This window comes from Rhinoderma darwinii, chromosome 7 (genome assembly GCF_050947455.1).
Source record: "Rhinoderma darwinii isolate aRhiDar2 chromosome 7, aRhiDar2.hap1, whole genome shotgun sequence".
NCBI classification, from domain to species: domain Eukaryota; kingdom Metazoa; phylum Chordata; class Amphibia; order Anura; family Rhinodermatidae; genus Rhinoderma; species Rhinoderma darwinii.
The window spans coordinates 123004338-123030470 of NC_134693.1; the positions used below are offsets into that span (position 1 = coordinate 123004338).

At 43.1% G+C, this 26133-nt stretch overlaps 1 protein-coding gene across 3 annotated transcripts in view; it reads left to right on the forward strand.

Annotated features, from left to right (window-relative positions):
- PXK (PX domain containing serine/threonine kinase like) overlaps positions 1 to 26133 on the forward strand; it is a 62867-nt gene that overhangs the window by 32805 nt on the left and 3929 nt on the right. The window contains exons 10-18 of one of the 3 annotated variants that reach the window (XM_075833946.1): positions 273 to 434; positions 1123 to 1240; positions 5413 to 5491; positions 6854 to 6902; positions 10473 to 10550; positions 15024 to 15110; positions 15844 to 15913; positions 17036 to 17095; positions 23647 to 23681. In XM_075833946.1, the coding sequence (XP_075690061.1) occupies positions 273 to 434; positions 1123 to 1240; positions 5413 to 5491; positions 6854 to 6902; positions 10473 to 10550; positions 15024 to 15110; positions 15844 to 15913; positions 17036 to 17095; positions 23647 to 23663 (720 nt within the window). In that variant the 3' untranslated portion in view covers positions 23664 to 23681. The remainder of the gene's footprint in view (positions 1 to 272; positions 435 to 1122; positions 1241 to 5412; positions 5492 to 6853; positions 6903 to 10472; positions 10551 to 15023; positions 15111 to 15843; positions 15914 to 17035; positions 17096 to 23646; positions 23682 to 26133) is intronic. The other 2 variants (XM_075833947.1, XM_075833945.1) reach the window with 2 other exon arrangements.

Consider the following 26133-nt stretch of genomic DNA (forward strand, 5'->3'; position numbering starts at 1 on the left):
TGTAATGGATAGGTTGTTTTTTTTTCTGTCCAATCCTGTTTCCTCCAAGATAAGTGGCGTAAGAGCTGCCTGGCTGCATAAGTGGTGGAGTAAAAGACTTAAATCACATCGGCCGCCAGTTTAAGGCTTCGAGTACGTGTAGATTTTGCTGCCAGCATGGAAGTTGCAGTTCTATGAATGTCCAGGCACTCCGGATCTCTTGTCAGTCGTCCTGTATTTTTTTAGAACTTCTCTCATATATGAATGTCACTTTTTTTCATATCCCCCTCCAGGTACTGAAGTTTTTACATGATCGGGGTTTTCCCTATGGTCATCTTCATGCTTCCAACGTTATGCTTGAAGGAGAGACGTGTCGGCTGATGGACCTAGAGAATTCCCTGCTTGGACTGCCGTCCTTCTACAGATCCTATTTTACACAGTTCAGAAAAATCAATGTAAGTTAATAAACAATCTTGTGATTCCTCTTAGGCCTTCAGACAGCCGTGTCCGGTCGATGATATACAGACGGGGTGTCGGCAGTATTTAACGGACCGACCACAGTTCAGGGTGCCAAGCTCCTAGCATCATAGTTATGTACGATGCTAGGAGTCCCTGCCTCCCTGCAGGAATGCTGTCCCGTACTGAAAACATGATTGTATTATGGGCCAGTTTTCTCGCGGGGGGCAGGGACTCCGCATCATAGAAAACTATGGTGCTTGGAGCTTGGCACCCTGAACTGTGGCCGTCCGGAAAATACTTCCGACATACGGTACATATATCAGTGACCGCAGACGGCCGTGTAAATGAGGCCTAAGACTTGTAGACCGGTTAGTAGCCATAGGGGAGCAGCAGGAGAAGTCACACCTGGTGCCTGAAGGTCCCTCTGTCACATAAGTAGGCACCAGTCAGAGGTGTAACTTGAAGCTCCTGGGCCCCATGCAAAATCTAACAGGGCCCTCACCTATCCTATATTATTTATAATACTGGTGTCTTCTAATGTGGCTGAGGGGCTTTTGGGCTTCCACAGGCTCCAGGGCCTGGGTGCGACTGCTACCTCTGCACCCCCTATGTATTGGGCCTCTAAGTCTAAGAACCATGTTTCCCATTCATCTGATCTTTGATAATGTGCTCCTAACTTTGCAGACTTTGGAAAGTATTGATGTGCACTGCTTCGGCCACTTACTCTACGAGATGACATATGGCCGACCTCCTGATTCTATACCTGTAGATACGTTTCCTCCTGCTCCGTCCATGTCAGTGGGTGAGTATTGTCTAGACCAATCCAATGAATGTGTATGAATGTAAAAGGTCAATCGGTGCGTTTTGTGCAACTTTATAATTATTTTTTATTAAAAAATGATTTTAACTTTTTGAGAGACAGCTGCTTTGTGTCCTGTATACAGAGCAGCTGTATCGCGGAACTGACGGGTGCAGTGTCGGCGGGTCCTGCCTGTCTCTGACACGCAGGATCTACCTGTAATCGATAACAGCGAAGTTATGGACTTAGATGTGACGGATAACAGGTGGATCCTTTGTGTCCGAGACATACAGGACCCGCTGACACCGAACCTGTCAGTCCCACGTACCTGACGGGTACTGGATTCAGCGTGAGATACAGCTGCTCTGTATACAGGACACAAAGCAGCTGTATCTCAAAAAGTTCAAATAATTTTTAATAAAAGCTAATTAGAAAGTTGCTCAAAACGCACCGATTGACCCTTTTATTTAAAAAAAAATTAGCTTTAAAAGGTTTACATAGCCTCTAACAGCATTTTAGGACTTTTGGTATGAAAATTATTCATGGGATAACTTATTTAATAAAGGGGTTATAGAAGATTAGAAATACAGGACTGCTTTTTTTTTTTTTTTTCCCCCCCCTCAAAAACACCACCACTCCTGTCTATGGGCTGTGTCTGGTAGACTTTAATGACCTGTCATAAGGATCACATTAGTGCAACTCTACCAGTAGGCATAACTAAGAGATCCTGGGATTGTTTTGAATGGAGAAACATCTTGGGGTCTCTGCACGGTCATATCTTCATTAACCCTGGGGCAATTTCCACACTTTTGGCATACACCATTGAAACCTGAATTCTAAAATATAAATCTCATATTTTACCCCTAATCCATATATTTTTTGAAAGTAGACACCTAGAATATTGGGAAAAGCCACCAGCACTTGCACTCATTGGCACCTTCATGCAATTTTGCATCACAGTATAATGTTTTGTATAAAATTATAAAAACAAATCATGTTTGCTGGTAAAAGCCTGACCCCAGCAGAGCCTGAGACGCACAACACAACACCTCCTAAATATATATTGAAAAAAAAAGCCAACCCCCGCCCCTAAGTGTGATAATCCGAGATCTCATATTCTCACCTGTAAGGGGGTGGAAACATGAAGAAAAGTTTTTGCCCCCCTGGGGTTATTGGAGGCTGTACAGCAGGGGGGGGGGGACTGGAACAAGCTGTGATCTTCCTGCTGTCACTTACAGCTTTCCCCCCCTGTTCTATAGACATACCGAACCAGGGCGTCAAGCTGAATCCTGCTCCCTGAGCGCTGTTCCCCCAAATATTACAGCTAGAACTTTAGCCCTGTTATCCTGGGATTTAATGTGATACCAAAATTGAAGCTCTAGTCTTTAAATTCTAGTTGCGGCGAGCGTTTGAGTCTTGATGTATTACATACATCCTTGACCGTGACCGGGTTAAAATCGGTGCCCTATTTTATTATGAACCTCATTGGACGTTCGGTCATCCAGATCCACATTGATAATCCTGTGATTGACACTAAATGTTATTATCAGTACATCCCTTTAAGAAAGGATTGTCAGAGTGGCCTCCCTTTTACTTGTAGACTTTTAGCCCATTGTTTGAGGCCTGGGATATGCCCAGTGGAACAATTCACACTACATCAAAAAGGAAATCCACGTGAACATGTACATTTTCTGCAAAGAATAATATTCATGACATACAGGGAGCGGAGCGAACATGAATATACTGGAGCCCTTTTACTTTTGTACTAGTTCACTGCATGTCCTCTCGGGCAATGCCAGCCCACAGAACAGCTGCTTCAGGCCCCATACACACGACCGTGCCCGTAATCACAGCCCATGATTGCGGGCACTGACGGCCGCCCACATTTTCAGGCCGTGCTCCCATACAAAGTAAAGGAGCACGGCCCGAAAAATAGGACCTGCTCCATCATTCCTGACACGGTTCTCCACAGATACCCATCCGTAGCACTACGGAAAGGTGTCCGCAACCAATAGAACCGAATGGGTCCGTAAAACCGAAGACCGTGGTACGGTCCGCGGTTTTACGGTCGTGTGCATGGGGCCTCACGGTGTAGTGACCGGTTTACTGTGCTGCTTAGTCCGTGTCGGAGGTAATCACTTACGGGAAAACTTGTTGGCACAGCAACATCAAATAATTAAAAAAATAATAAATGTGGGTGTTTTTGGATCTGACACATTCTCTGGGGAGGAAATGACCGTGAGTAATATAATATATTGCCGTTAGAATTGTGAAACTTCCTAGTGCCAGAGCAAAGCATGTGCCCTGCTACAGGTCTGATAACATCTCTCTATAGATCAGGGTCTGATGGCAAAACTAATAATATAACCAAAAATAAAACAAAAGACCAGAAGTATAATACCCAAAACTGTCTTATTGAAAGAGTTAATAGCAAGGTTTGTGATACGTAAAAATATGTTCAGTATCTTTTGTTTTATATCGGATCGTTTTTAACAGATTTCTATGTATAATAAACTTTGCTATTAACTTTTTCAAAAATTTATTTTTGGGGTATTATACGTCTTGTCTCTCCTTTTTTTGTTTCTTTTTCGCTATATATAATATAAAAGGGCCCTCCGCATATGTCTGGAGGATTTCTTATTGTAGGTTCTATGTAATATACTCAGGTGATGTCATAAGATCTTACTTTAATGTCAGACGCCGGCCCGTTATAGGGCACATGGCGCGAAGTTCATCAAACAGGGAGATGTGGAATTCCTTGCCTAATATTCAGACTTTTACTCGCTGACGCTGTGTGGAGTCGGCAATTCTTCAGCAGATCCAGCAGGGAAGGTTTACAGTGATTTATATAATAACCTCTTCATCTTTAGGCTATGGCTACCACCCCGGTTCTATTCATTCTTCAACCTGATATATTTCTATCATTTGGTGTCTCATACACCTGGAAGTTTACACCTTCATAGAGTCACAATGCCAATTCTTTGTTGGTAGCCTCAGAGAGTAAATGGTATATGAAGGTGGTGGGAGTAGGGTCTACAGATGCATTTAAAGGGGTATTTCCAATTCTGACATTTTATGGCAAGTCTGATAGGCGTGGATCAGTGGTGGGACCCGCACCTATTTGGAGAACGGGGGTCCCTCACCTGGTGAGATAACCGGCCCATCCAGGCAGAAAATGAATGCAGGGGTGTGCGCTGTTCTCTCCATTACATTTCAATGGGCGTTGCGGAAACCGCAAAGCAGGCTAGGGAGACTATGCCATAAATGTCTGAGGTAAGAATGCCCCTTTCATTTGTGACGTTTCACTCTGTCTTTATGGCAAACACAATAGGGGGGGTATTTATGAAAGTCTTTACGCCAGTTCTCTGCCAATAGAGAGCAGGGCCATCCGGGCTAACAAATTTACTATTATTTACAGCAGATTTCACTTCCAGGTGCACAGACTGCAAAAGATGCAACAAATTTATTCAGAGATGTGCGCCTCTTAATAAATGAGTCGCTCGTTATTACTGCGAGCTTCATACTGTAACTGGCGTATGAAAGCTCCGATCTGATCAACTCAAACCGGATCCACTTTGAATTGACCAGAAATGAACTTAGGAAATCGCTCAGAAGCCGCTGTCTGCCCAGCAGGACGGCCTTCTGCAGCTTCTATGTAATGTGATGTATAGAAGCTGCATAAGTGACAGTGCATTTTATTTATTTTTTAATACGTTTATTGCAACAAAAAAAAAAGAATTGCAAAGGTATCCACAGCCTTCAATACTGACCACATTTTACTATAACAGAGATCCAAATCCTCTGCATAGCTATAGAGTTCAATTTTAAAATTCTGTCCACCTGCACCCACCACTAGAGGGCACTTACTGCATACAGCTCCCATTGAACTCCATAATCCAAATTAAAATCGAAATTTCGTTAGATTTTTTTTTTTTATATGGGATTATCATTTTTGTTGGATATCCGAACAGTTTGCAGACCATGTTGGGCGTTTTTTGTTCTACGTGCACGTTGTGACAATTTTGAGAGTGATGTCGCTGTTTTTTAGGAAAGCTATACAGGAGGTTTATAGAAGTATTTATAACCTGTGGACTTTTTCATGTTTTATTGTTGAACATCATTGGATCACTTCATCAGTTTTTTTTTAAATATAGAATGTCTGGCTTCTTTTTCAGTGTCTGTTCTGGAGTCCATCCTGTCGTGCGACGCCTCTAAATCTGCCATGCCTTCCGTGTCCCAGCTCCTTCAGATGCCGTGAGTCTCTTCATCATCATGTCCTCCATCTATATATTTCATAGGCATTTTCTATTGGTTTTCGACTTTTGTCGTACTGTTAAATTACGTTTATCCTGACTACAGATCAGGCTTGTTCACATGCGTTGTGGCTTCCGTTATAGTGTTCCGTCATAGAAACAGAAAAACGGAAGAAAAAAAACGTTTCCATCATAGTACCTATTGCTTTCAATGTTTTGTTTTTTCAGCTTCAGTTGTGCTCAGTCCGGCTCCGTTCCGTCAGGTTTACATATTTTTGCAGGCAACAATAGCCTAGTCTGCTGCACTATTTTTTTCCATCCAAAATGACAGAAAGGAGCTTGCAGTTTTTGTTTTTTTATCATTTAAGTCAATAGATACCAGATACAAACGGAATGTCTTCTGAGTGTATCCGTTATGTATTCAGTTTAACGGATCCGTTTTTTGCTACATCCAAAAAAGGAAACAAATTAAAGCCTCGTTCACATCTGCGTTGGGGTGTCAGTCACAGAACCGGTCGAGAGTACTGGAAACAATAGCGCAGCATACTGCGCTATTGTTTCTGGTAATGCCACGGACACCCCAATGGAACCCAGTAAAGTCAATGGGTTCCGTCGGGTGCCTGTGGTGCAACGGAACTGGCGCTTCAGGTTATTCCCTTGTTCTTCTCCTCTGATGGAGCAGACCAACGGAATGATCAGCACAGGTGTGAACATAGCCTAACAGATCTGTCAAAAGACAGATCTATCAAGACAACTGAAAGGGTGCCTTCCGTTTATTTCAGCTTGGCATCCATTTCCATTAAATTTGACAGATGTGTTACAACCGGAAGGGCCAACGCAGATGTAAATAGAGCTGAAGGCTTCGTTCACGGAATGAATAGCGCAGTCGACTACGGTATTGATTCCGTCAAAACGGCGCAACCCTTGCACAACGGAGACAAACTGAAACCATTTTCACCGGATCCGTCACCATTGAAACCAATGGTGATGCAAACGGGAACCTATGGTTTCCGTTTGTTTTAGTCAGGGTTCCGTTCTGACGGGAAGCGCAGACGAAACGTCAGAACAGGACCCTGACGCAGATGTGAACGAAGCCTAAATTATTCAATCATTGTCTACGTGTGTTTACATTATGGGAAATGTCGCCACCTGCAGGCTATTAAGGGTATTACAGATTGTGATAAAATCTGCTGTATGGTGGTTTGTAAGGGTCAATGATAATCAAAATGAGTCCAAAGATGTATTTTTATCACTGACTGTGTAGAACCAAATTACATCCCATCAGTCTCTGTATGTAACAAACTCGCCAGATGCTGGAAATACACTTAAGCAGTTTTGCATGAATGTTTTTTTTTTCTTTTAGGTTATTTAGTGACGTGGCGCTGATGAATACTGAAAAACCTCAGTTTAAGGTAATCTATGAAGACGTTGAGTTTCACTGTCAGCAGTGCTGGTTGTGTATTCGATCGAGACCTCAGGATGCAATTCTCGAGCTCGGCACAGAAAATCTTATTGTAAAAACCAATTGTATGTGTGGATTGTGAATGTAGGTGCTGTCTGGTGAGCGGACTGTAGTGTCCGACCCGTGGAGCTCTCCTGCTGATAGATGGGGACATAATATAGTGATATATCTGCTATACCAGTTTATTGCGGTGCTATGTAACTTTGTAATATACGTTAAAAATTCTGTTCCAGTCGCCCTTCATCTGTCCCCGCCGTTTCAGGGTTTTCTTTCTGGTGCATTGATGTGTTCTGCATAATGGCTTCTCATTTGTCTGCAGCAGTCACATGATATGACATCATTAACCCCTTAATGACCAGCCTATTTTGGACCTTAATGACCAAGCTATTTTTTACGTTTTTCAATCGTCGCATTCCAAGAGCTATAACCGTCTTATTTTAGCGTCGACATAGCTGTATAAGGTCTTGTTTTTTGCGGGACAAGTTGTATTTTTTAATAGCACCATTTTGGGGGACAGATTATTTATTGATTAACTTTTTATTGGGGGGGGAATAGAAAAAATCTGAAATTTCGCCACTCTTTTTTGCGTCCTAAATCTACGCCGTTTACCGTGTGGCATAAATAACACAATAACTTCATTCAGCGGGTTGTTACGATTGCTACGATACCAAATTTGTATAGTTTTTGTATGTTTTACTACTTTTACACAGTAAAAACGCTTTTTTTTTCTAAATGATTTGTTTTTGTGTCTCCATATTTGAAGAGCTGTAACGTTTTTATTTTTTCGCCGATGCGGTTGTATGAGGGCTTTTTTTTTTGCGGGAAGACTTGTAGTTTTTATTGGTACCATTTTGGAGTAGATGCGACTTTTTGATCACTTTTTATTACATTTTTTTAAAGTCAGGATTCACAGAAAACAATTTTTCCATAGTTTTTTATTAATTTTTTTACGGCGTTCACCGTGCGGGTTAAATAATGTTATAGATTTATAGTCGGGGTCGTTACGGACGCGGCGATACCAAATATGTGTAACTTTTTAACTTTATTTTGTTTTTTTAATAGTAAAGCATTTTGTAAGGGGAAAAGCTGGGTTTTTCATTTTTTTCACATTTTTTTTTTAAATTAACTTTATTAAACTTTTTTTTCACTTTTTTACTAGTCCCATTAGGGGACTATAATATGCGATTCTGCGATCGCATTTATAATACACTGCAATACTTTTGTATTGCAGTGTATTACTGCCTGTCCGTTTAACACGGACAGGCATCTGCTAGGTCATGCCTGCGGCATGATCTAGCAGGCATTCACTCCAGGCAGACCTGGGGGCCTTTATTAGACCCCCGGCTGCCATTAGAGACACAGACACTCGGCGATCGTATCGCCGGGTGTCGGTGGGGGAGAGAGGGAGCTCCCTCCCTCTCTCCAAAACCATTCAGATGCGGTGCTCGCTATTGAGCACCGCATATGAGGTGTTAAACGTGTGAGATCGATACTAATATCGATCTCACACGGCAGAGCAGGGAGGCTCCCAGCCCTCAGCTGCCTCTAGCAGCTCAGAGCAGGGAGATCTGACAGTTCCCTGCTCTGTTTACTTATTCCGATGCCGCGACATAAAAAGTCTATGGCATCGGAATAAGGCCCGTTAGTGACCGACGTAGAAACACGATGGGTCGGTCACTAACGGGTTAAAGAGACGGTCTCATGATTACGACCCCTGTCTATATGCGTTGTTAGGACATTTGGATGTCTATCGCTTGGGACCGCCCCTCTGAGCCGTGACACTGCTGAACTTAAGTGTCCGTTACACGCACAGCCGTTCAGATGGTCGGCATGTAGTACTAAATTGTCGCTGCGGTACAATAGTGATATCCGTTCCTCGTTGATATTAGGGTCAGTTCACACAATGGTTTTTGCAAGGCACAAAAAATCTGCCTCCAAAATCCTTCAGTGTTTTTTCGAGGCAGATTTTGAAATGCCAGTGTTTTTTCACGGTTTTTTTTTGCCATGGTTTTTGTTAGGTGTTATGATTTTAAATAAATCAAATACAAAAACCGCGCCAAAAACACTTCAAGTGAGCGGCGCATTTATTTTTTATTTTTTTGCTTCCCTTTGATTTCAATGGAAGGTCAGTGGCAGAAGCAGCTTCAAGTAAGCACATGCTGTTTTTTTTTTTTTTGTTTGTTTTTCCCACAAGTGGTCAAAAGCCACCTGGGAGGAAAAAAACCTCTGCCTCCCATTGAAATCGACTTTGGGGTGTTTTTTGTTGCTGATTCTGACACGGATGACGTGTTGAAATCAGCACCAAACGTTGTGTGAACTTTTAGGCCCAGTTTATCTTGAGGGTTTTTTACGCAGTAACTGCATTGGAATAATCGTAAAAAAAAAAGGCCAAAGTTGACTCCCATTAATTTCAATGGGAGGTGCAGGAGTTTTACTTCCACGGTGATTTTTAGCCGCTCGTGATAAAAAAAAGTGGCATTCTCTTTCTTGCCGCGGTTCCGCCTCTGACCACCTATTGAAATCAATGGGAGGCAGAAAAGGCGTTTTTACGCAGTTTTTTTATTGCCCACGGCGCTCAATGGCCGTGGCTGAAAAACGCTGTGATTATCCCGGCAAGAATTTGCAGGCAGGTCAAAATCTGCCTGCAAAAAAACTGTGTGAGCAGGGCCTTACGCCGGGTTCCCACAGGTCGGATACGCCGCGGATGTGCTACATTGTGGTGCGGTTTTTCGGATGGAATTTCTGCTGCGTAATAAAGTGCTCATACTTACCCCCTCCCTCCTTTGACGTCTGCTCCCGCCTCCTACGATGATGCTGCAGCCTGTGATTGGCTGCAGCAATCACATGGGATGCAACGTCATCCCAGGAGGCCGGACGGCAGGAATGACTGGGGCGTTCTGGGTAAGTGTGTGTCTTATTTTATTTATTTTTTTCCGGAGTTGCGATTCTTGAGGCGTAATCGCTGCAATTACGCCGCAAAAGTCGCAACCCTTGGTTATCTGTTACAGGTTTTGTATGCCCATTAAATTCAATCGGGAAAACTGCAGCATAAATTGACATGCTGTGGAATTAAATTCTGCACCGCAGGTCAATTTATTAACGTTTACACTGCGTTTTTTTCTGTAGCGTGGGCATGGGATTTACTAAATTTCCACGCACAATTCTGTTGCGGGAACTCCGCAGCGTTTACGCTACGTGGGAACCCTTCCTTAGTGATTCCTTCACACTCCATAAAAAATACTCTGCACATCCACAGTTTGCTAGACAATACCCAAATAAATGTTGGGAGCTACTTCGCAGCAGGCAGTGGTGACTACTCCGGATGTGCACACTCGTGATCATGCTACTACACAAAGATGGCCTCCTGTCCCCCAGGGGTATTAGTTTAGATGTGGAGGAGAGACAATGGGATAAACTGGTTCTAAGGAAAAATGAAGGAGTTGTCTGTAGCAGCCATCATATTTAATATTGCATTTTTGCTAAGAACCTTTATTAACTGTGTATTTTTTAAATCTTCCAGATTCCTACCAAGTTAAAAGAAGCCCTGAAAACAGCCAAAGAATGTATGGAGAAGAGGCTTGCAGAAGAGCAGAAATCGGTAATATCCTATGTATTATTAAAGTGTAACTAAACGTTCGACAAACTTCTGACATGTCAGAAGTTTTGATTGGTGGGGGTCTGAGCACTGAGACCCCCACCAATCGCTAAAACCAAGCGGCAGAAGCGCTCGTGTACGTGCTCACGCGTTTCGTTTCTATTCAGCTTTTTCCAGAAAGCCGATGTATTGGAGTACGGGCTCATAGACTTTTTCTATTAAGCCCATACTCCGATACATTTATTTCTGGAAAAGGCCAAACAGAAACTAAGGGGCTGAGCGTTCACACAAGGTAGTGCAAGGTATTAGAACCGCAGTCAAACAGTTGGACCTTGAAGTCCCCTAGTGGGAGTAAAATAAAGTGTAAAAAATCTATAGCTCGTCTCGCAAAAAACAACCCCTCATACAGCTCCGTCGACTAAAAAGTTATGGCTCTTACAACATGGAGCAGAAAAAATACATTCTTTTTACGAAAGTAATTTTATTGTGCAAAAAGTTGTAAAACATAAAAAAAGTGCTATAAATTTGGTATCGCCGGAATCGTACTGACTCGCAGAGTAAAGTTAACATGTAATTTATGACGCATGGTGAACGCTGTATAAAAAAAAACTATGCCAGAATTCCTGGTTTTTGGTCACCTTGCCTCCCAAAAAAAAAGATAAAAAGTCGCATGTGCCCCAAAATGGTACCAATAATAACTACAGCTCGTCCCGCAAAAAAGCAGCCCTCATACCGCTACGTCTATGAAAAAATAAAATATGTTCAGGCTCCAATAAGTCAGGAAAGAAAGATATGCAGTTGTGCCCGAGGGGAACATTTCTTCTGTTTCAAGAGGCGATTTATCAAGGCCCTAAAATTAGGAAACCAGGAAGGGGAGGGCCCAAACATATCTGCTGGAAGCGACGGTGCCCGTATTATACCAGGACAACACTTTCCCAGCAAAATTCCCCAAACTACAAAGGCGCGGAGTGTGGACCAAAAGGGGATAAGTAAGGACGCCATATATCAGTGCGACACCGGCCTGTGCAGAAAGGATTGCGTCACAGCGTAACACACATCTATGGATTATTTTACCCCTTTATACCACCTGACTATGCCCCTTATATACTCTGCCCAGCTTACATATACCCCCACGTTATAAACTAAAAAACAAAGTAAAACTCCAAACAAAACTACTACCAAGCAAAATCCACGCTCAAAAGCCAAATGGCGCTCCCTACGTTCTGAACCCTACAGTGTGCCCAAACAGCAGTTTACTTCCACATATATGGCATCGCCAAAGCAAGGAGAACCCTTTTAACAATTTTTTGGGTGTGTCTCCCCAGTGGCATAAGCTGGGCATGACATATTTGCCACTTAAATGGCATATCTAGGGAAAAATTTATATTTTTACTTTGCACCATCCGCAGCGCAATCATTTATGGAAAAGACCTGTGGGGTGAAAATGCTCACTACACCCCTTAATAAATGCATTGAGGGGTGCAGTTTCCAAAATGGGGTCACTTGTCAGGGGTTTCTTTTATTATTTCACATCAGAGCCCAGCAATTGTGAACCAATACTTTGTAAGTCGACAAATTATGCCTCAACTTCGCGTGGTACATTCTCACTCCTGAGCCTGGTCAAATATATATGCAAAAGATTAGGGCCCGATGGATAATTCTAAAACCGGGAAACACAGCTTAATAATTAGAGAGCTGTCTTGTTATGGTGGCACAATCTGGGCACCACATATTGGCATATCTATGGAAAAATTCCCATTTTCACTCTGCAACATTGAGTGCACACTAATTTCTGGAAGGGTTAATATGCTCACTACACCCCCTAGGTGAATACCTTAAGGGGTGTAGATCCAAAATGGGGTCACTTCTGGGGGTTTCCACTGTACCTCAGGGGCTTTGCAAATGCGACATAGCGCCCAGAAACCAATCCAGCAAAATCTGCGACCAATGGCGCTCCTCTTTTAAGCCTTGCTGTGTTCCCAAACAGCAGTTTATGACCACATTTGGGGTATTTACATACTCTGGAGAAGTTGCTTTACAAATGTTGGGGGACTTTTTCTTCTTTAGTCCTTGTGGAAATTGTTTTTTGTTTTTTTTTAGCTAAAACGATATCTTATTGTAAAAATGAAAAAAGTGAATTTTCACGTCCAAATTCTAATAAAATCTGTGGGTTCAAAATGCTCACTCCACCCCTATATGATTTCCTTGTAGGTGTAGTTTCCAAAATGGGGTCTTTCCTTTGTTTTGGTATCACAGGACTTATGCAAACCGGACATGGGGCCTAAAATATAATCTAATAAAAAGAAGACCCCAAAATCTACAAAGTGCTCCTTTGCTTCTGAGGCCGGTGCTTCAGTCCATTACCGCACTAGAGCCACATGTGAGATATTTCTAAAAATTGCAGAATCTGGGCAATAAATATTGAGTTGCATTTCTCTTGTAAAAGCTTCTGTGTTACAGAAAAAAAATAATTAAAAATGAATTTCTGCAAAAAAAATAATAATTTGTAAATTTCATCCTTACTTTGCTTTAATTCTTGTGAAACGCCTAAAGGGTTAAGAAACTTTCTAAATGCTTTTTTGAATACTTTGAGGGGTGCAGTTTTTAAAATGGGGTGACTTATGGGGGATTTATAATATATAAGGCCCTCAAAACCAATTCAGAACTGAACTGGTCCATAAAAATATAGCCTTTTAAAATTTTTGGGAAAATTTGAGAAATTGCTGCTAAAGTTATAACGTCCTAAAAAATAAAAAACATAACAAAGTCTAATATGTCACGAGAAAACAATCTCAGAATCACTTGGCTAGGTAAAAGAATTCCGAAGTTATTACCACATAAAGTGACGCGTGTCAGATTTGAAAAATAAGGCTCTGTCAGGAAGGTCAAAAATGGCCACAGCAGGAAGGAGTTTTTTTTTTTTTGTTTTTATATCCAGTTTTGATCAGTGGGGTCTAAGTGCTGAGACTCCCACTGTCACTGAAACTAAGTGGCAGAAGCACCCTGCACCTTCAGCTGTGATCCTTCTAGCCAGTCTTCAGCCTAACCAGAAACGCAGATCACAGCCAAATGTGAAGAGCGCTTCTGCACCTTTGTTTCAGAGATGGTGGGGGTCTCAGCACCCGGATCCCCACCGATTTTTTTTTTTTTAAAGCTTTTCATAAGTCTCTATGACCTATCAAAGTACTGGTACTCGAAGTATAAATTATCCCTCATATTCAGATGTTGTGCTGCTCATGGAGAAATAAAGTGGAAAACAGTTTATTAGATGCCAGTGGTAATATTAAAGCCTCTCTGTATATAGGATATGAGTAGCAGGTGAAACTTGTATATACACTCCCCAACATCGGAACTACAACACCAAGAAGGAAAAGTTTTGGAATTGTGGCAATCACGGGATCGATAGACATGTTAATGATATACAAATGATAAAAAAAATGGAAACAAAATATTCCAAACATCTTGATTTATTCAGTATCGAGTATGAGCGCCACAGAAATACACGCATTTACACGCCTTGGCATGCTATAATGAGGTTATTAATGGTTGTCTGAGGAATATTATGCCACGCTGAATGCACTTGGGCACGCAAATCATCAAGATTGGCTGCTGGCAGCTCCCTTTGCAATTGCCGGCCAATGACGTCTCAAATGTGCTCGATGGGAGACAAGTCTGAATACGCTGCAGACCATGGTAGCATGTTAAGGCAAGCAGTAGCACGAGCAACATGCCGCATAGTGTTGTCCTGTTGAAAAACGGCTTCTGGAACTCTTTGGAGAAGTGGCCGTACCACTGGTACCATGACCAAATCAATGTAACGCCGAGCTGTTAGTGCACCTGAAATGAAGACTAGAGGGGCCCGGTTACCGTACATTATGCCACCCCACACCATAATCCCAGGAGTAAGACCAGTGTGATGTTCCCTTGTAAAAGCCTCTTCATGGCGTTGCCCACATGGTCTCCAGACCAATCTCCGGCTATCATTGCGTCCGAGACCAAAGCAATACTTATCGCTGAAGAGGATAGACCTCCATTGCCGTCTTGCTGTGCACCATGATAGTATTTCAGAGCTGCGGCGTGTGTGGTCAATGGAACACCTGTAGCAGGACGTCTGGTTCGTAGCCCAATGTCATGTGGCTAACAAACTTTGCTTTTAATCTGGCTTTTATGCCCCCCCCCCTCCCCGACATGCCACAGATTGGCGCTAGGTGCTTGAAATTATGATCATTTGCAGATCTTAGCGACACCTGCTACTTCCTCGATTTGCATAACCTTACCGCTAAACCTTCTTGGTGTTGCAATTTCAATGTTGAGGAGTGTAGTAATGTTATGTAACAGTTGGGGGCGATGTTGAAGCACGGGTCTGTTCTATATTCGTCTCTAAGTTTATTATGAATTGACTGTCATAGCAGATAGATTTGTAAAGAAGACCTTTAACGCTTGCACTAACATAGCCCTGTACATATTATCATGTAGATCTACCAGCACAGACGACTGACACGAGCACAGTCACATCACGGGTCAGAGGAAGAGAAGAAAAAGAGGAAAATTTTGGCACGAAAGGTAAAAAAAGATGTGACACTTGAAACTTCTATATAGTTGTTATAGTAGTGCATGACCACTGTAAAAGATTTATATATTACACCCATTTATTGTTTTCTAGGCACAGTGCCATACATTTGGTTGTGGCTGTGCCTGGTATTGCAGCTCAGTCCCGTTCACTTGAATACCAGAGACAAACCTTACCTTCAGTCAGCTGGTTCGCAGGGATGCTGGAAGTCTTGACTCCGGGATGGCCATCAATCTAATAGTTCCAGAAATCCCCTTTAAGGAGGACCAATCATTGGATAATATTTGTTTAAATTAATGTGTTTTTTTTTTTCTTTTGTCGGAGATCCCCAGAAAATTCACTACGTGGAGCAGATGGCATAAAGTAAAAAAATAATGACATTTCTTCCATGTAGTGAATTTTCTAGGATCTTAGAAAACACCTTTAACTAAACATAAGTAATAAAAGGAATTTTGGAAAAAAATGCATTATACCACATGTGCAGAAGATGTAACTTACCTGGTTCTTGTCCATCCGCTCCCGTCATGTGCAGCTGTGCGCCCATATACCCCGGTGGCATACAATGTAAAGCCACTAAAAGACTGCTGTGTGTAGCATTTATATAGTAGCGCTATATGCGCTTATCCCTGTGTAATAGGTCCCCTTTTTAAGCTTGATTTTACAGAAAACCGGAAGACCCCCTCTAATGCAAATGAATCCTATATAACGTGTTCTTGTCTTCCTTAGAAGTCAAAGCGCACAAACTGCGAAACTGGAGAGGAGCAGTCGATGAAATGCAACAACTCAAATAATTCAGGTATGTTACAAACTTTACTTACAGTGGCCATGGAGATCATTCCCCTAACCTAGCGGTCCGCAGCCTGCTGTGGTAAAACTGCAATTCTCATCATACCCTTAGGCCTAATTCACACGAGCGTGTTCAGTCCGTGATATACGGTCCGTATGTCGGCCGCATTTCCCGGACCGAGCAGGGAGCTGGGTTCCTAGCATTCGGCCCCATGCACACGACAGCAAAAAACCTCCGTTTTTGCGGACCGCAATTGCGGTCCGCAAAAACGGAGCCATTCACTTTCATTCAACACTGACACCTCTCCGTAGCACTACGGAAGGGTGTCAGTGCCGTGGAAATGTTCCGGGAATTATGGAACATGTCCGTTCTTTCGCATTTTGCGGGCCGTGCTCCCATACTTTGTATGGGAGCACGGCCCGAAAATGCGGCTGTCAGTCAGCGGCCGGCCGTGCCCGCAATCGCGGGCCGTGATTGCGGGCACGGTCGTGTGCATGGGGCCTTATAGTTATCTATGACGCTCGGTGTCACTGCCTCTCTCTCTCTCCGTGGAACTACTATCCCATGCTGAAAACATGATTACAGGACGGGACAGTTTTCCCGCAGCGAGGCAGTGACACCTAGCGTCATAGATAACTATAATGCTAGGAACCCGGCTCCCTGCTCGGTCCGGGAAATGCGGCCGACATGCAGACCGTATATCACAGACCGAACACGCTCGTGTGAATTAGGCCTTACAGTTGTAGTTTCACAACAGGCAGAGCCACAGGTTGCAGGCCTTTGCAGTAAAGCGATTGTCTCATGAAGACACCCCGTTTCCGTGTGCCTTATTAGGGCGTCATAGACACTGAGGTGATCTCCGTTTCGTAGGACCCCAGGTAGCGCTGACCACAGACATGATATAAATATTGGCTGACTGCTTTTTCTAATTGGCAGCCATTAATCGCCCACATTTATTAGTGCCTATTGCGATCTATTATCAATTTGATCTGCTGGACGTCATTTTATACTTAGGTCATTTTGTAGCAATGTAATTCATATAAATATCCTATGAGGTACTGCTTTCTGTTTAATGCTGTACCGAATACTTCATAAATCCATAAAAATCTCTCCACCATTTCTGGTTTGCAGGCTCGGGAACAAGTTCTCCTCTGACGTCGCCCTCATCTCCTACACCACCTTCAACAGCAGGTCGGTAGAAATAATCATTCATCAAGGTTCTGCCTGTTGGTGTCTAACCAAGTAACCTCTATACGGTTTATTGTTTTCTGTTTTTGGACCACCCTTTTTTTCTACTATTGATAATTTTTACTTTTATGAGATAAAGCTGCTTTGTTTTCTGTATACAGAGCAGCTGTATCTAGACGGTCAGGTCCACGGGACTGTCACGCAGGATCCACCTGTAATTGATCACATCTAAGTTATGATGTAATCGATAGCAGCGCGATCCTGCGTGTCGGACATACAATTCATTTTTAATAAAAAGTATTTTGAAAGTTGCGCCAATCACACTGATCATTTTTTTATAAACAACGATTTCAACGGTGTACATAGCCCTTAAGAATGCCGGTGACTTCCCACAGATTTTGTAGCTGGCGTCCTGTATTGGGTGGAGAACTCTCTCGGGGTGCTCGGCTCATGGTCTTTATTGTTCTCTGTGTATTATGACAAACACCGTTCTCACCCAACCAGCCCTGGCAATTGCCCCTTTGTGTTCGTATTTGAATTCATGGTCTACACATGTGGGAAGCAGAAATTGTCGCTAGTACTATCCCAGAAGGTTGAACAGTGACATTTCTGAGGCAGTGGAGCGCTGGTTCCTTGTAGTTTAATAAGTCGCTCCCCCTCTGAGTGTTTCTTCAGAAAATAGGAACGTCAGTACTAACCCGGATACAATTTGTATTTGCTTTCCAAGAACAACGGCAAGGTAAGTTGACCTATGTTGTGCGCTCAGCTATAAGTCTCCTCTGCTTGCTTCTCTCCATACTAAGGGTATATTCACACGCGGCAAATTTGCTGCAGAAAGTTCTGCAACTCTACCAATACATCTGAATGGAACTTGCAGAAATTCATGGACCCCATTCAGATGAATGGAACTCGTTTTTCAGTCACAGCAATTTCTGCAAGAAATCTGCCAAGTGTGACTACACCCCAACTGCTTTCCTCCATCCATAGCCACCCGGCATCCACGGACTGTCATGCACGCTCTGCGTTCACACATCACAACTCCTGATCACTCACATCAACGCATCATTGTCTACCTGAAATATCCCGGACTGTGATATTTTAACGCTTTTACTGACCGTTGAATGTGGTGTATTTGATAAGAGATTTACTAATCCAAGGATTTGTAGTTAGAGCATCCTTAAATTGAAACCTTGAATTTAAAGCTTTATTAGAAGTCCTCTGAAATGCATAATTAAGAGTGTTTCCACCTTTAAAAATAAATAAATAATCTAAGAATATGGAAATAAAAGTGGGCAAAGAAAAAAATGGTCGTCATGTTTGGTGCATATTGCATGCAATGAATTTGGGTGACACAGAACACAGAGACCTACCTGCGTCACCCACAGGCCACAGCCAAAGTTGCTTTTTAACAGCCCACATTTTTTGAGGAACATGACCAAGAGATTAAGGTGTTGACCTGGCCTCCAAATTCCCCAAATCTCAATCTGATTGAGCATCTGTGGGATGTGCTGGAAAAACAAGTCCGATCCATCAAGGTCCCTCCTCGCAACTTACAGGAATGGAAGGGGTTGTCTCATGAATGTAACCCCTTAAAAAAAAAAAAAAAGTAGGAGCAGACACAGCAATGCACTGATTGCCGTTGGTCCTCCCCCCCCCACCCCTTACAGCCCCATACCCCGTCAGTTCCTAATCGGTTCAAGAAAATTGACAAAACATTCCCAACGTAATCTAATACGCAGCCACCTGTGTTTCTTTATACAATTGTCCTGTTTCCGAATACTTCAATAATTATATTAAGGCCATCCCCTGACCACAAGTTCTCCTCTTAAGGACCTTCCCGATTTGGATATGACACGTCCCAGTACTGCTATCAGGTCTCGTATCTCAGGCCTTCCTCTCCCTGAAGTTCCCCAAACATTCGGATTCTGAGCAGGGCCGGCAAAGCCAAACCTGAGTAATCAATCCGTTTAGCCCATTGCCCTTCGAATTTCTTGACAGTTCCCCTTTTTCTTGTATATATTATACTCCATCAGAATTATATGATTGACAGCACCAAGAATTTCTCCCATGGTAGGTGGGCCAGCATTTCATCAATGTTATTCTATTCCTTTCTGGACCTGATATAGAATCTTGGCTTTGGTCAATCTTTCCTGCCGGTCCCATTCCAGATCCCCTACATACCCAAGAAGTAGCACCTTCGGATCATCTGGAAGCCTTATTTTATAGACCCGCCATATCCGCTGCATCGCCTTCTCCCAAAGGGTCTCAACAGAGAGCTCAACAGGCCCAGAACATATGAAAAATAACCGCTTTATCCACCGGGCACCTAGGACACACAGCATCCATGCTAACTCCCATTCTTCTTAGAACCCATGGCGTCCTATACACCCTATGTAACAAAAAAGATTTGAAATCTTCTCTATGCTATATTCAAGGACAGATTTCCTGGTGATGCCAGGATTTCCTCTCAATGGTCTTTGGTATGGGGCCTAAATATTGTTGCCGTTTCACCTTTACGGGTTCCATAAGATCACCAAAGTGCCTAGACAGCATAATCCTCTATACTAAATAAATCAACCCCTTAGTAGCAGGCACTTTAGCAACATGCTCCAAAACTCCCAAGGCATGAATCGTCCAATCCACAGAGTTACTCTGGGAATGTAGAGCGCGGCGAATCTGTAAAAATTGGTAAAACATCCCCTGTTCGAAGTGAAATTCGTCCTTTAATTGCTGTAAAGATTTCAGGGTCATTTTCTCATATAATTGACTTAAACGAAGTATTCCCTTCTGCTCCGATCCTTGCATGCCTTCTAATTGGTATAATTCCCACAAAAACGGCTTTCTCCACAATGGATCATCGTTACTACATTCGCCCATTACCAGTAATTGTTTCATTTGCCACCATATCTTCTGTATATAAGCACAATGTCGGCTTGTCTCTCGCTAGCCTCTTAAGGTGTGAGCCCCTAAACCCTCCAAGGGGCTTCCTCCGCCCCAAATAAGAAAGAATCAGCGCACTAGCCCCCATGTTGCCCTATCACGTGGGTCCGGCTTCTGATCGCTGATAGAATCAGTGACCAGCAACACATGCAGGGGAAATGTAATCGCCCATGTTATGCAAACACTCGCTGGGTCCGCCAGAGTGGCTGTCCTTTCTGGCTCATAGAGGAGGGTCCCAAGTGGTACTGTTGCTAAGGTCTTCCTTACCTGAGTAACCGTACCCCCTGATCTGCCAGCTTCATTTCCAACCAACCAATTTAAGCCCCTTGCAGACATTTGTGGGTGAAAAATTTGCAGGCAAGTGGATAATATTTTAAAAAAGGTGCAGATTTGCCGTAATTTACGTCAATTTTAGGTGTAAATTATGGTAAATTTGTCGGTCCGCGGGCAGCCGTGCTCCCTCCTGCTAAGCCCTGCTTACTTTTCTAAAAAATGGCGTGAGCAGCGTGAAAGAGCAAGTCGCAAACCTTTTTGCACAAATTGTGACTTTTCTATGCCAGAAAACGGGTGTCGATAGTTTTATAACCCCCCCCCCCCCCTTTGGACCTCCTTTATCTAAACTGAATTGGGGAAAATAAATGGCCTTGTTGCCCATAGCAACCAATGAGAACTCTGCTTCATTTCTTAAACTGCTCTGGAAAAATGAAAGCTTCACTGTGATTGGTTGATATGGACAGCAAGGCCAGTTTTGATAGGAGGCTCTCTACAAAGGTGTCCAGTGGGAGTCCAGATAGTTATTGTAATACGCCTTTGTGCATGAGCCCAACTATATAGCAGTGTAAGAAAAATCAGATAAAAATGGGTCCAAACCTTTTTATTCCCATCTTCGATATTTTGTGGCATCCAGTTTCTATGCCATAAATGTCTGAGATGGTAATACCCTCAAATAGTTCCCCCAAATAAAAAATGAGGGTGGCTGTATACTTACCATTCTCCTTCGTTCCCCGCACAGCTTTCCTTCGTGGACCCCCCACCATTTCATTGTTGTGATCTTGATGCAATGATTTCTAATTATGTCACTCGACTTAAGATTCAGCAAGTCACTGTGGCGGGGGGGGGGGGGGGACATAGGAGAATTTTAAAGGTGAGTTTATTCCACCCTTTATTTCTCTTTGGGGGAGTTTCCTGATTGTTGGACAACCCGTTTAAAGGGTATGTCCACCTTTTGGACACCGTTTTTCAGTTTACATGTAGAGTAAATCTACATAAAAAGTTGAGTCACTTTGTAAATACATTGCAGCACTTTTCTTATATAGGTCTCAAGTTACAGGCTGTATTTTAACCCAGAGCTGCATTAATAATTCTGCAGGCTTCAGAGCTGAAATATCCCAGCATTATTTGTGGACTCAATATCTTCACAGAACTTTCTTTGGTGATTTTGCTTTCTGGGAAGATTTATCTTTACACCAGTTATAGAAGCTCAGCTAAGCTGCTAGGGATGTGTCAGACCTACAAACTTGCTGTCTGTTTCCGGTGACAACCGGCAGAATTGTCATTGCAGCCCTAGAATACAATACATGCTGTAACTCAGGATCTGGAGGAGATTAGTAATGTATTTACAAAGTTATACAACTTTGTATGTAGAATATATCTACATATACTGTAAAATCTACAGCTCTAGTCTGAATTGCCGTGAGTATAGAAGGGGGTAAGGAAATTTGACGGCACTCAAAACTTATCTTGTCTCTTAGGCTCTGTTCACATGCAGAGCTATTTTACCCATCAAAATTACAGACACCACGATGGAACGTTACAGACCCCATTATGGGTCAATGGGGTTCATCGGGTGCCGGTATCATACGTCAAATTTGGCACTGTCATAGTTTCTGTTTATAAGCAGATGAGAACAGAGCTTAAAGGGAAACTGTCACCAGCATTTCACTTAAACCAGCAATACCTGGTGGTAGTGGGTGAACAATCATTTCTATGTAACCTATAATTATCTAAGTCGGCTCTGTACCTTTAGTTCTTAATTTTTTAGTGTTCCCTCACTGTATGCCAATGAGCATAAGAGTCATATCTTCGCTCGAAAAGAGTTATCTCTTCATTCCTCAATCCTTTCCTTACTTTTGATTGACCACTGCTCGCCTCCCCCAGTACAAACGAAAGCCCGCGCTTGTGCATCGATGTTCTGGCGCGTGCGCACCCCAGGACACCTTAGTGGCGCATGCGAACTAACTAGATTTGAGGCCCAGAAGAAGCAGGGAAGGGTGTCAGACCATACATGACGGGCGAAAGCATGCTATCTCAGACGAGATTTCGGCATTCTGGGTGGGCCAATTTTCGGCGGTGGGCGGGCGGGCATAAGAAGAGGAATGAACGAGACTGCCGGATTATTACCATAAAAGGCGCAAAATGTTTGCAGACCGTTATTTACGCTCAGATGATGAGTTTAGGAGAGGGGATAACGGCAATTAACTTTTGACAGCAGCGGCCAGCGATGGGCGAGTAGAGTTCTATAGGTGAAATGCTGGTGACTGGTTCCCTTTAAGGGTCCTTTTGCGTGGCCCGATATGGGTCGCAAAAACGATCGCTGATCGACAAACCAGCTCGTCGATCGGGGCTCGTTTGCTCCTTTCACGTGGAACTATTCATGTACTCTGTAAGGCTTAGTTCACACTGAGTTTTGTTTTTTTGTGCGGTTTTTGACAACGACTCCCATTGATTTCAGTGGGAGGCGTGGTGTCGTGTTTTGTTTTTTTTTACGCGAGCGGAAAAAAAACGCTCGCGGGAAGAAGCGCCGTGCCCTTTCTTTAGGCATTTCCATCTCTGACCTCCCATTGACATCAATGGCAAGCAGAGAAAGTGAAAAATGCAGAAAGTGTTCTGCCGGCAAGTCAAAATCTGCCTTAAAATTCGTGAAGGAATTTTGAGGCAGATTTTTCCACCTTCAAAAAAACTGTGTGAACATGGCCACATAATCTATAAATCAGTACCAGTGGACTATGGAGCCATAAAATCCAGCTGTTACCTCCGCCATAAGCCTTCGCCTGATTCACACGAACGTTGTACACCTCCATGTGCTGTGTGTGAAAACAGCGGAGCGCACGCGGACCTATGAGACTCAATGGGGCTATTCAGACATGCCTGAGTTTTCACGCAGCGTGTGTCTGATGCGTGAAACTCACTGCGCACTGACGTCTTTCGTGTGCCGTTCGTGATTCACGCACTAGTTGCTAAAAAAATGCAGAGAAAAATAAAACAATGTGCACCAACACGGACATTAAAAACTGATGCCACACGAAATACACTGATGCCACACGGAACTGCAACGAGAGAAAAACGCTGCGTTTTTTACATGCGCAAAATGGACCCGTTCGTGTGAATCTAGCATTCCACCCCCCAATATTTGCGACCGATACAGATGAGTTTGAAGGGGAGGGGAGTCTGTAATGAATGTAAGTCAGATGTTCCCTCTTTTTTTTGTTTTATGTATGACCTTTCCTGTTATTGATTAACAATAATGCTGTTTGTACGTGCTTTGAGTTTGTGTCTCTAATATGTAAATAATGATCCGTGTCCTTTTTCTCTCCTCTCTGCTGTCTTCAATGTAGAGCATGCATCATTTTGAACGTGAATTATCGGTAAAGTAAGCAAAATGCTTCATTTGTCACTTAAGAAAAAAAAAGAGGCCAGTTGTGACCACATGAGGGCAGTGTAGAGTCTTGCCCTTCACCCCGTGCTTGGTGTCCATTTATCATTTTAAATTCCCACAAAATTTTAATATGGTTTCTACCAAATTCTTTTATGCCATTTTACATTTCACCCATGACCAACCTTAGAGTTGTGCTGCTGAGGATATAATAATGGCTTGGCCTGCCGGGTATACAGCACACACTATTAATAGCTCATTTCAATTTACAATATGATTCCGCCATAAAGGACAATTTAAATTCTTATAGCCATGTCTGACGTCTTATAAATAACTCCTCTTGCATTAACCAAGTGACTGTAGTATCACAATCTAGCTAACTGAAAGTATAATGGCAATGCCATACAGCAGATCTGATCGGGGTCGTGAGACCCTTTTAGTTAGACCAATACTTAAAAGGGTATTAAAGTGTAAGCGAATAATGTTTATTCTTATTATAATGAAAAGTTATACAATTTTCTAATATACTCTTGGAACAATTCCTTATATTTCAAGATCTCTGCTTGCAGTCATCCAAAGCGAGCCTTTCTGTCCTGGTCATGACACCGTTACAGGGACTATTACAAGAGAGCGCTCTGACAACTGTACTGTAACAAGCCCTGCCACTGTGTGAATTTTTGTTCCTAAGTAGTAAACCATTCCATGACAGCAAGCCGAGATCTTGAAAACTGAGGAATTGATACACAAATTATATTAGAAAATTGTGTAACATTTCACTATGCAAAGATTAACATTTTGGGAGAAGGGGGGGACGATATGCTGTGCCCTTCCCCTTATTGCACTTACTCGGGATGTTGCAGGAAACAGTCAGCATTTCCGTTGTGGCTTCATGTTGTCTGTTGTGTTTGATCTTGACGGAGTTGAAAGGACGTAAGGTACTTTTGCTAGGTTTCCATTCTATGTGAAGGTCTTTTTACCATCTTACCTTTTACTACTTTTGCTCGAATAGATGTGGAGGTTTTCTGGAGAAACATTTCACTCTACTGACGTGTCCTGTGCATTGTGCATATATAATCTATCTTCCCTTGTTGGCAAGTTGATTTATGTAGGGAATTCCTGTGATCAACTGCTATGTAAGGGTCTGGTTTTTTTCCAGAACAGCGCCTATCCCGTCCATGGGCTTTCTCCGGTATTGCAGCTTAGCTTCGTTTCAAGGGGTATTCCCAGAATCAAACATTATCACCTTTCCACAGGATAGGTGATCAATTTCTGATCGCTGGGACCGCCACCCATCGCAAGAACAGAGATCCCGAACCCCCAGATCCTTGACTGGAGTGGCGGTCAAACATGCGCCCACCGTGCCGTTCAATGTCTATGAGAATGTTCGAAACAGCTGAGTAAAGTGCTCGGCTGTTTCCATCATTCCCATAGACTTTGAATGGAGCGGCAGCGCGTATTCTCGACCGCTGCTCCATTCACTGTCCTCACCGCTGGGAGGTTCAGTGAGGAGGATCATCTGGGACTGCCGCTCTATTCAGTGTCTATGGGAATGACTGAAACAGCAGAGTACAGCGCTAGTCTGTTTCCAACATTCTCAGACATTGAATGGTGCGGCGGCCGCATGCTCGACTGCCACTATATTTAAAGGGTTTTTCCCATGAGAGACATTTATGACATCCACAGGATATGTCCGATGCGGGTCCCACCTATCTCTAGAATGGGGCTCCCTAGACCCCGTTCTAGCTTTGTCTGATCTCGCTGATTCCTGGTTATATGGTCGGGGGTTACGGGAGGCGCTGAGCTGCGCTGTTTCCGTAAGTCCCATAGTAGTGAATGGCAGTTACGGAAGCAGCATAGAATGCGAGCTGCGCTGTTTCAGTTCTATGGGACTTACAGAAACCGCTCAGCTCAGCGAGTTACGCTGTTTACGTAACTCTTGACAATACAACCTTTTTCATGGTCGGAATTAACTTCATTCAGCCGCAACACAGAGCGGCTGAACGGGGGTTAGGGGTCCCGCATCTATCAGACATGATGTCCCTCATGGGAAAACCCATTTAAGCTCCTCCTCTCTGGGGGGGGGGGTGCTGTGAGGCGTATCTGCGGATTCTGGACCCCTGTTCCCGCCATTGGTGGAGATACCAGAAATCGATCACCTATCCTTCAATTTTGCCTGTCGCCTATAATTTTTTATTCTATTATTACCCTTTTAAGTGAATGTGGCAGAGCTGCAATGCCAGACACAACGTGTGGACAAGACTGGCGCTGGTTGGTTGTTTTTTTTTGGGGGGGGGGTTGCTATTTTCTAATCCTGTACAACCTCCTTTCTTATTTGACAAATTAATTCTGAACCTTTCCTCAATGATTCCAGTCATCGTTGTTCCGTTTTTATTTTGCTGCTTATGTGCTTTCCCTTTTAAACATTGATATTTAGGTTTATTATTTTTGT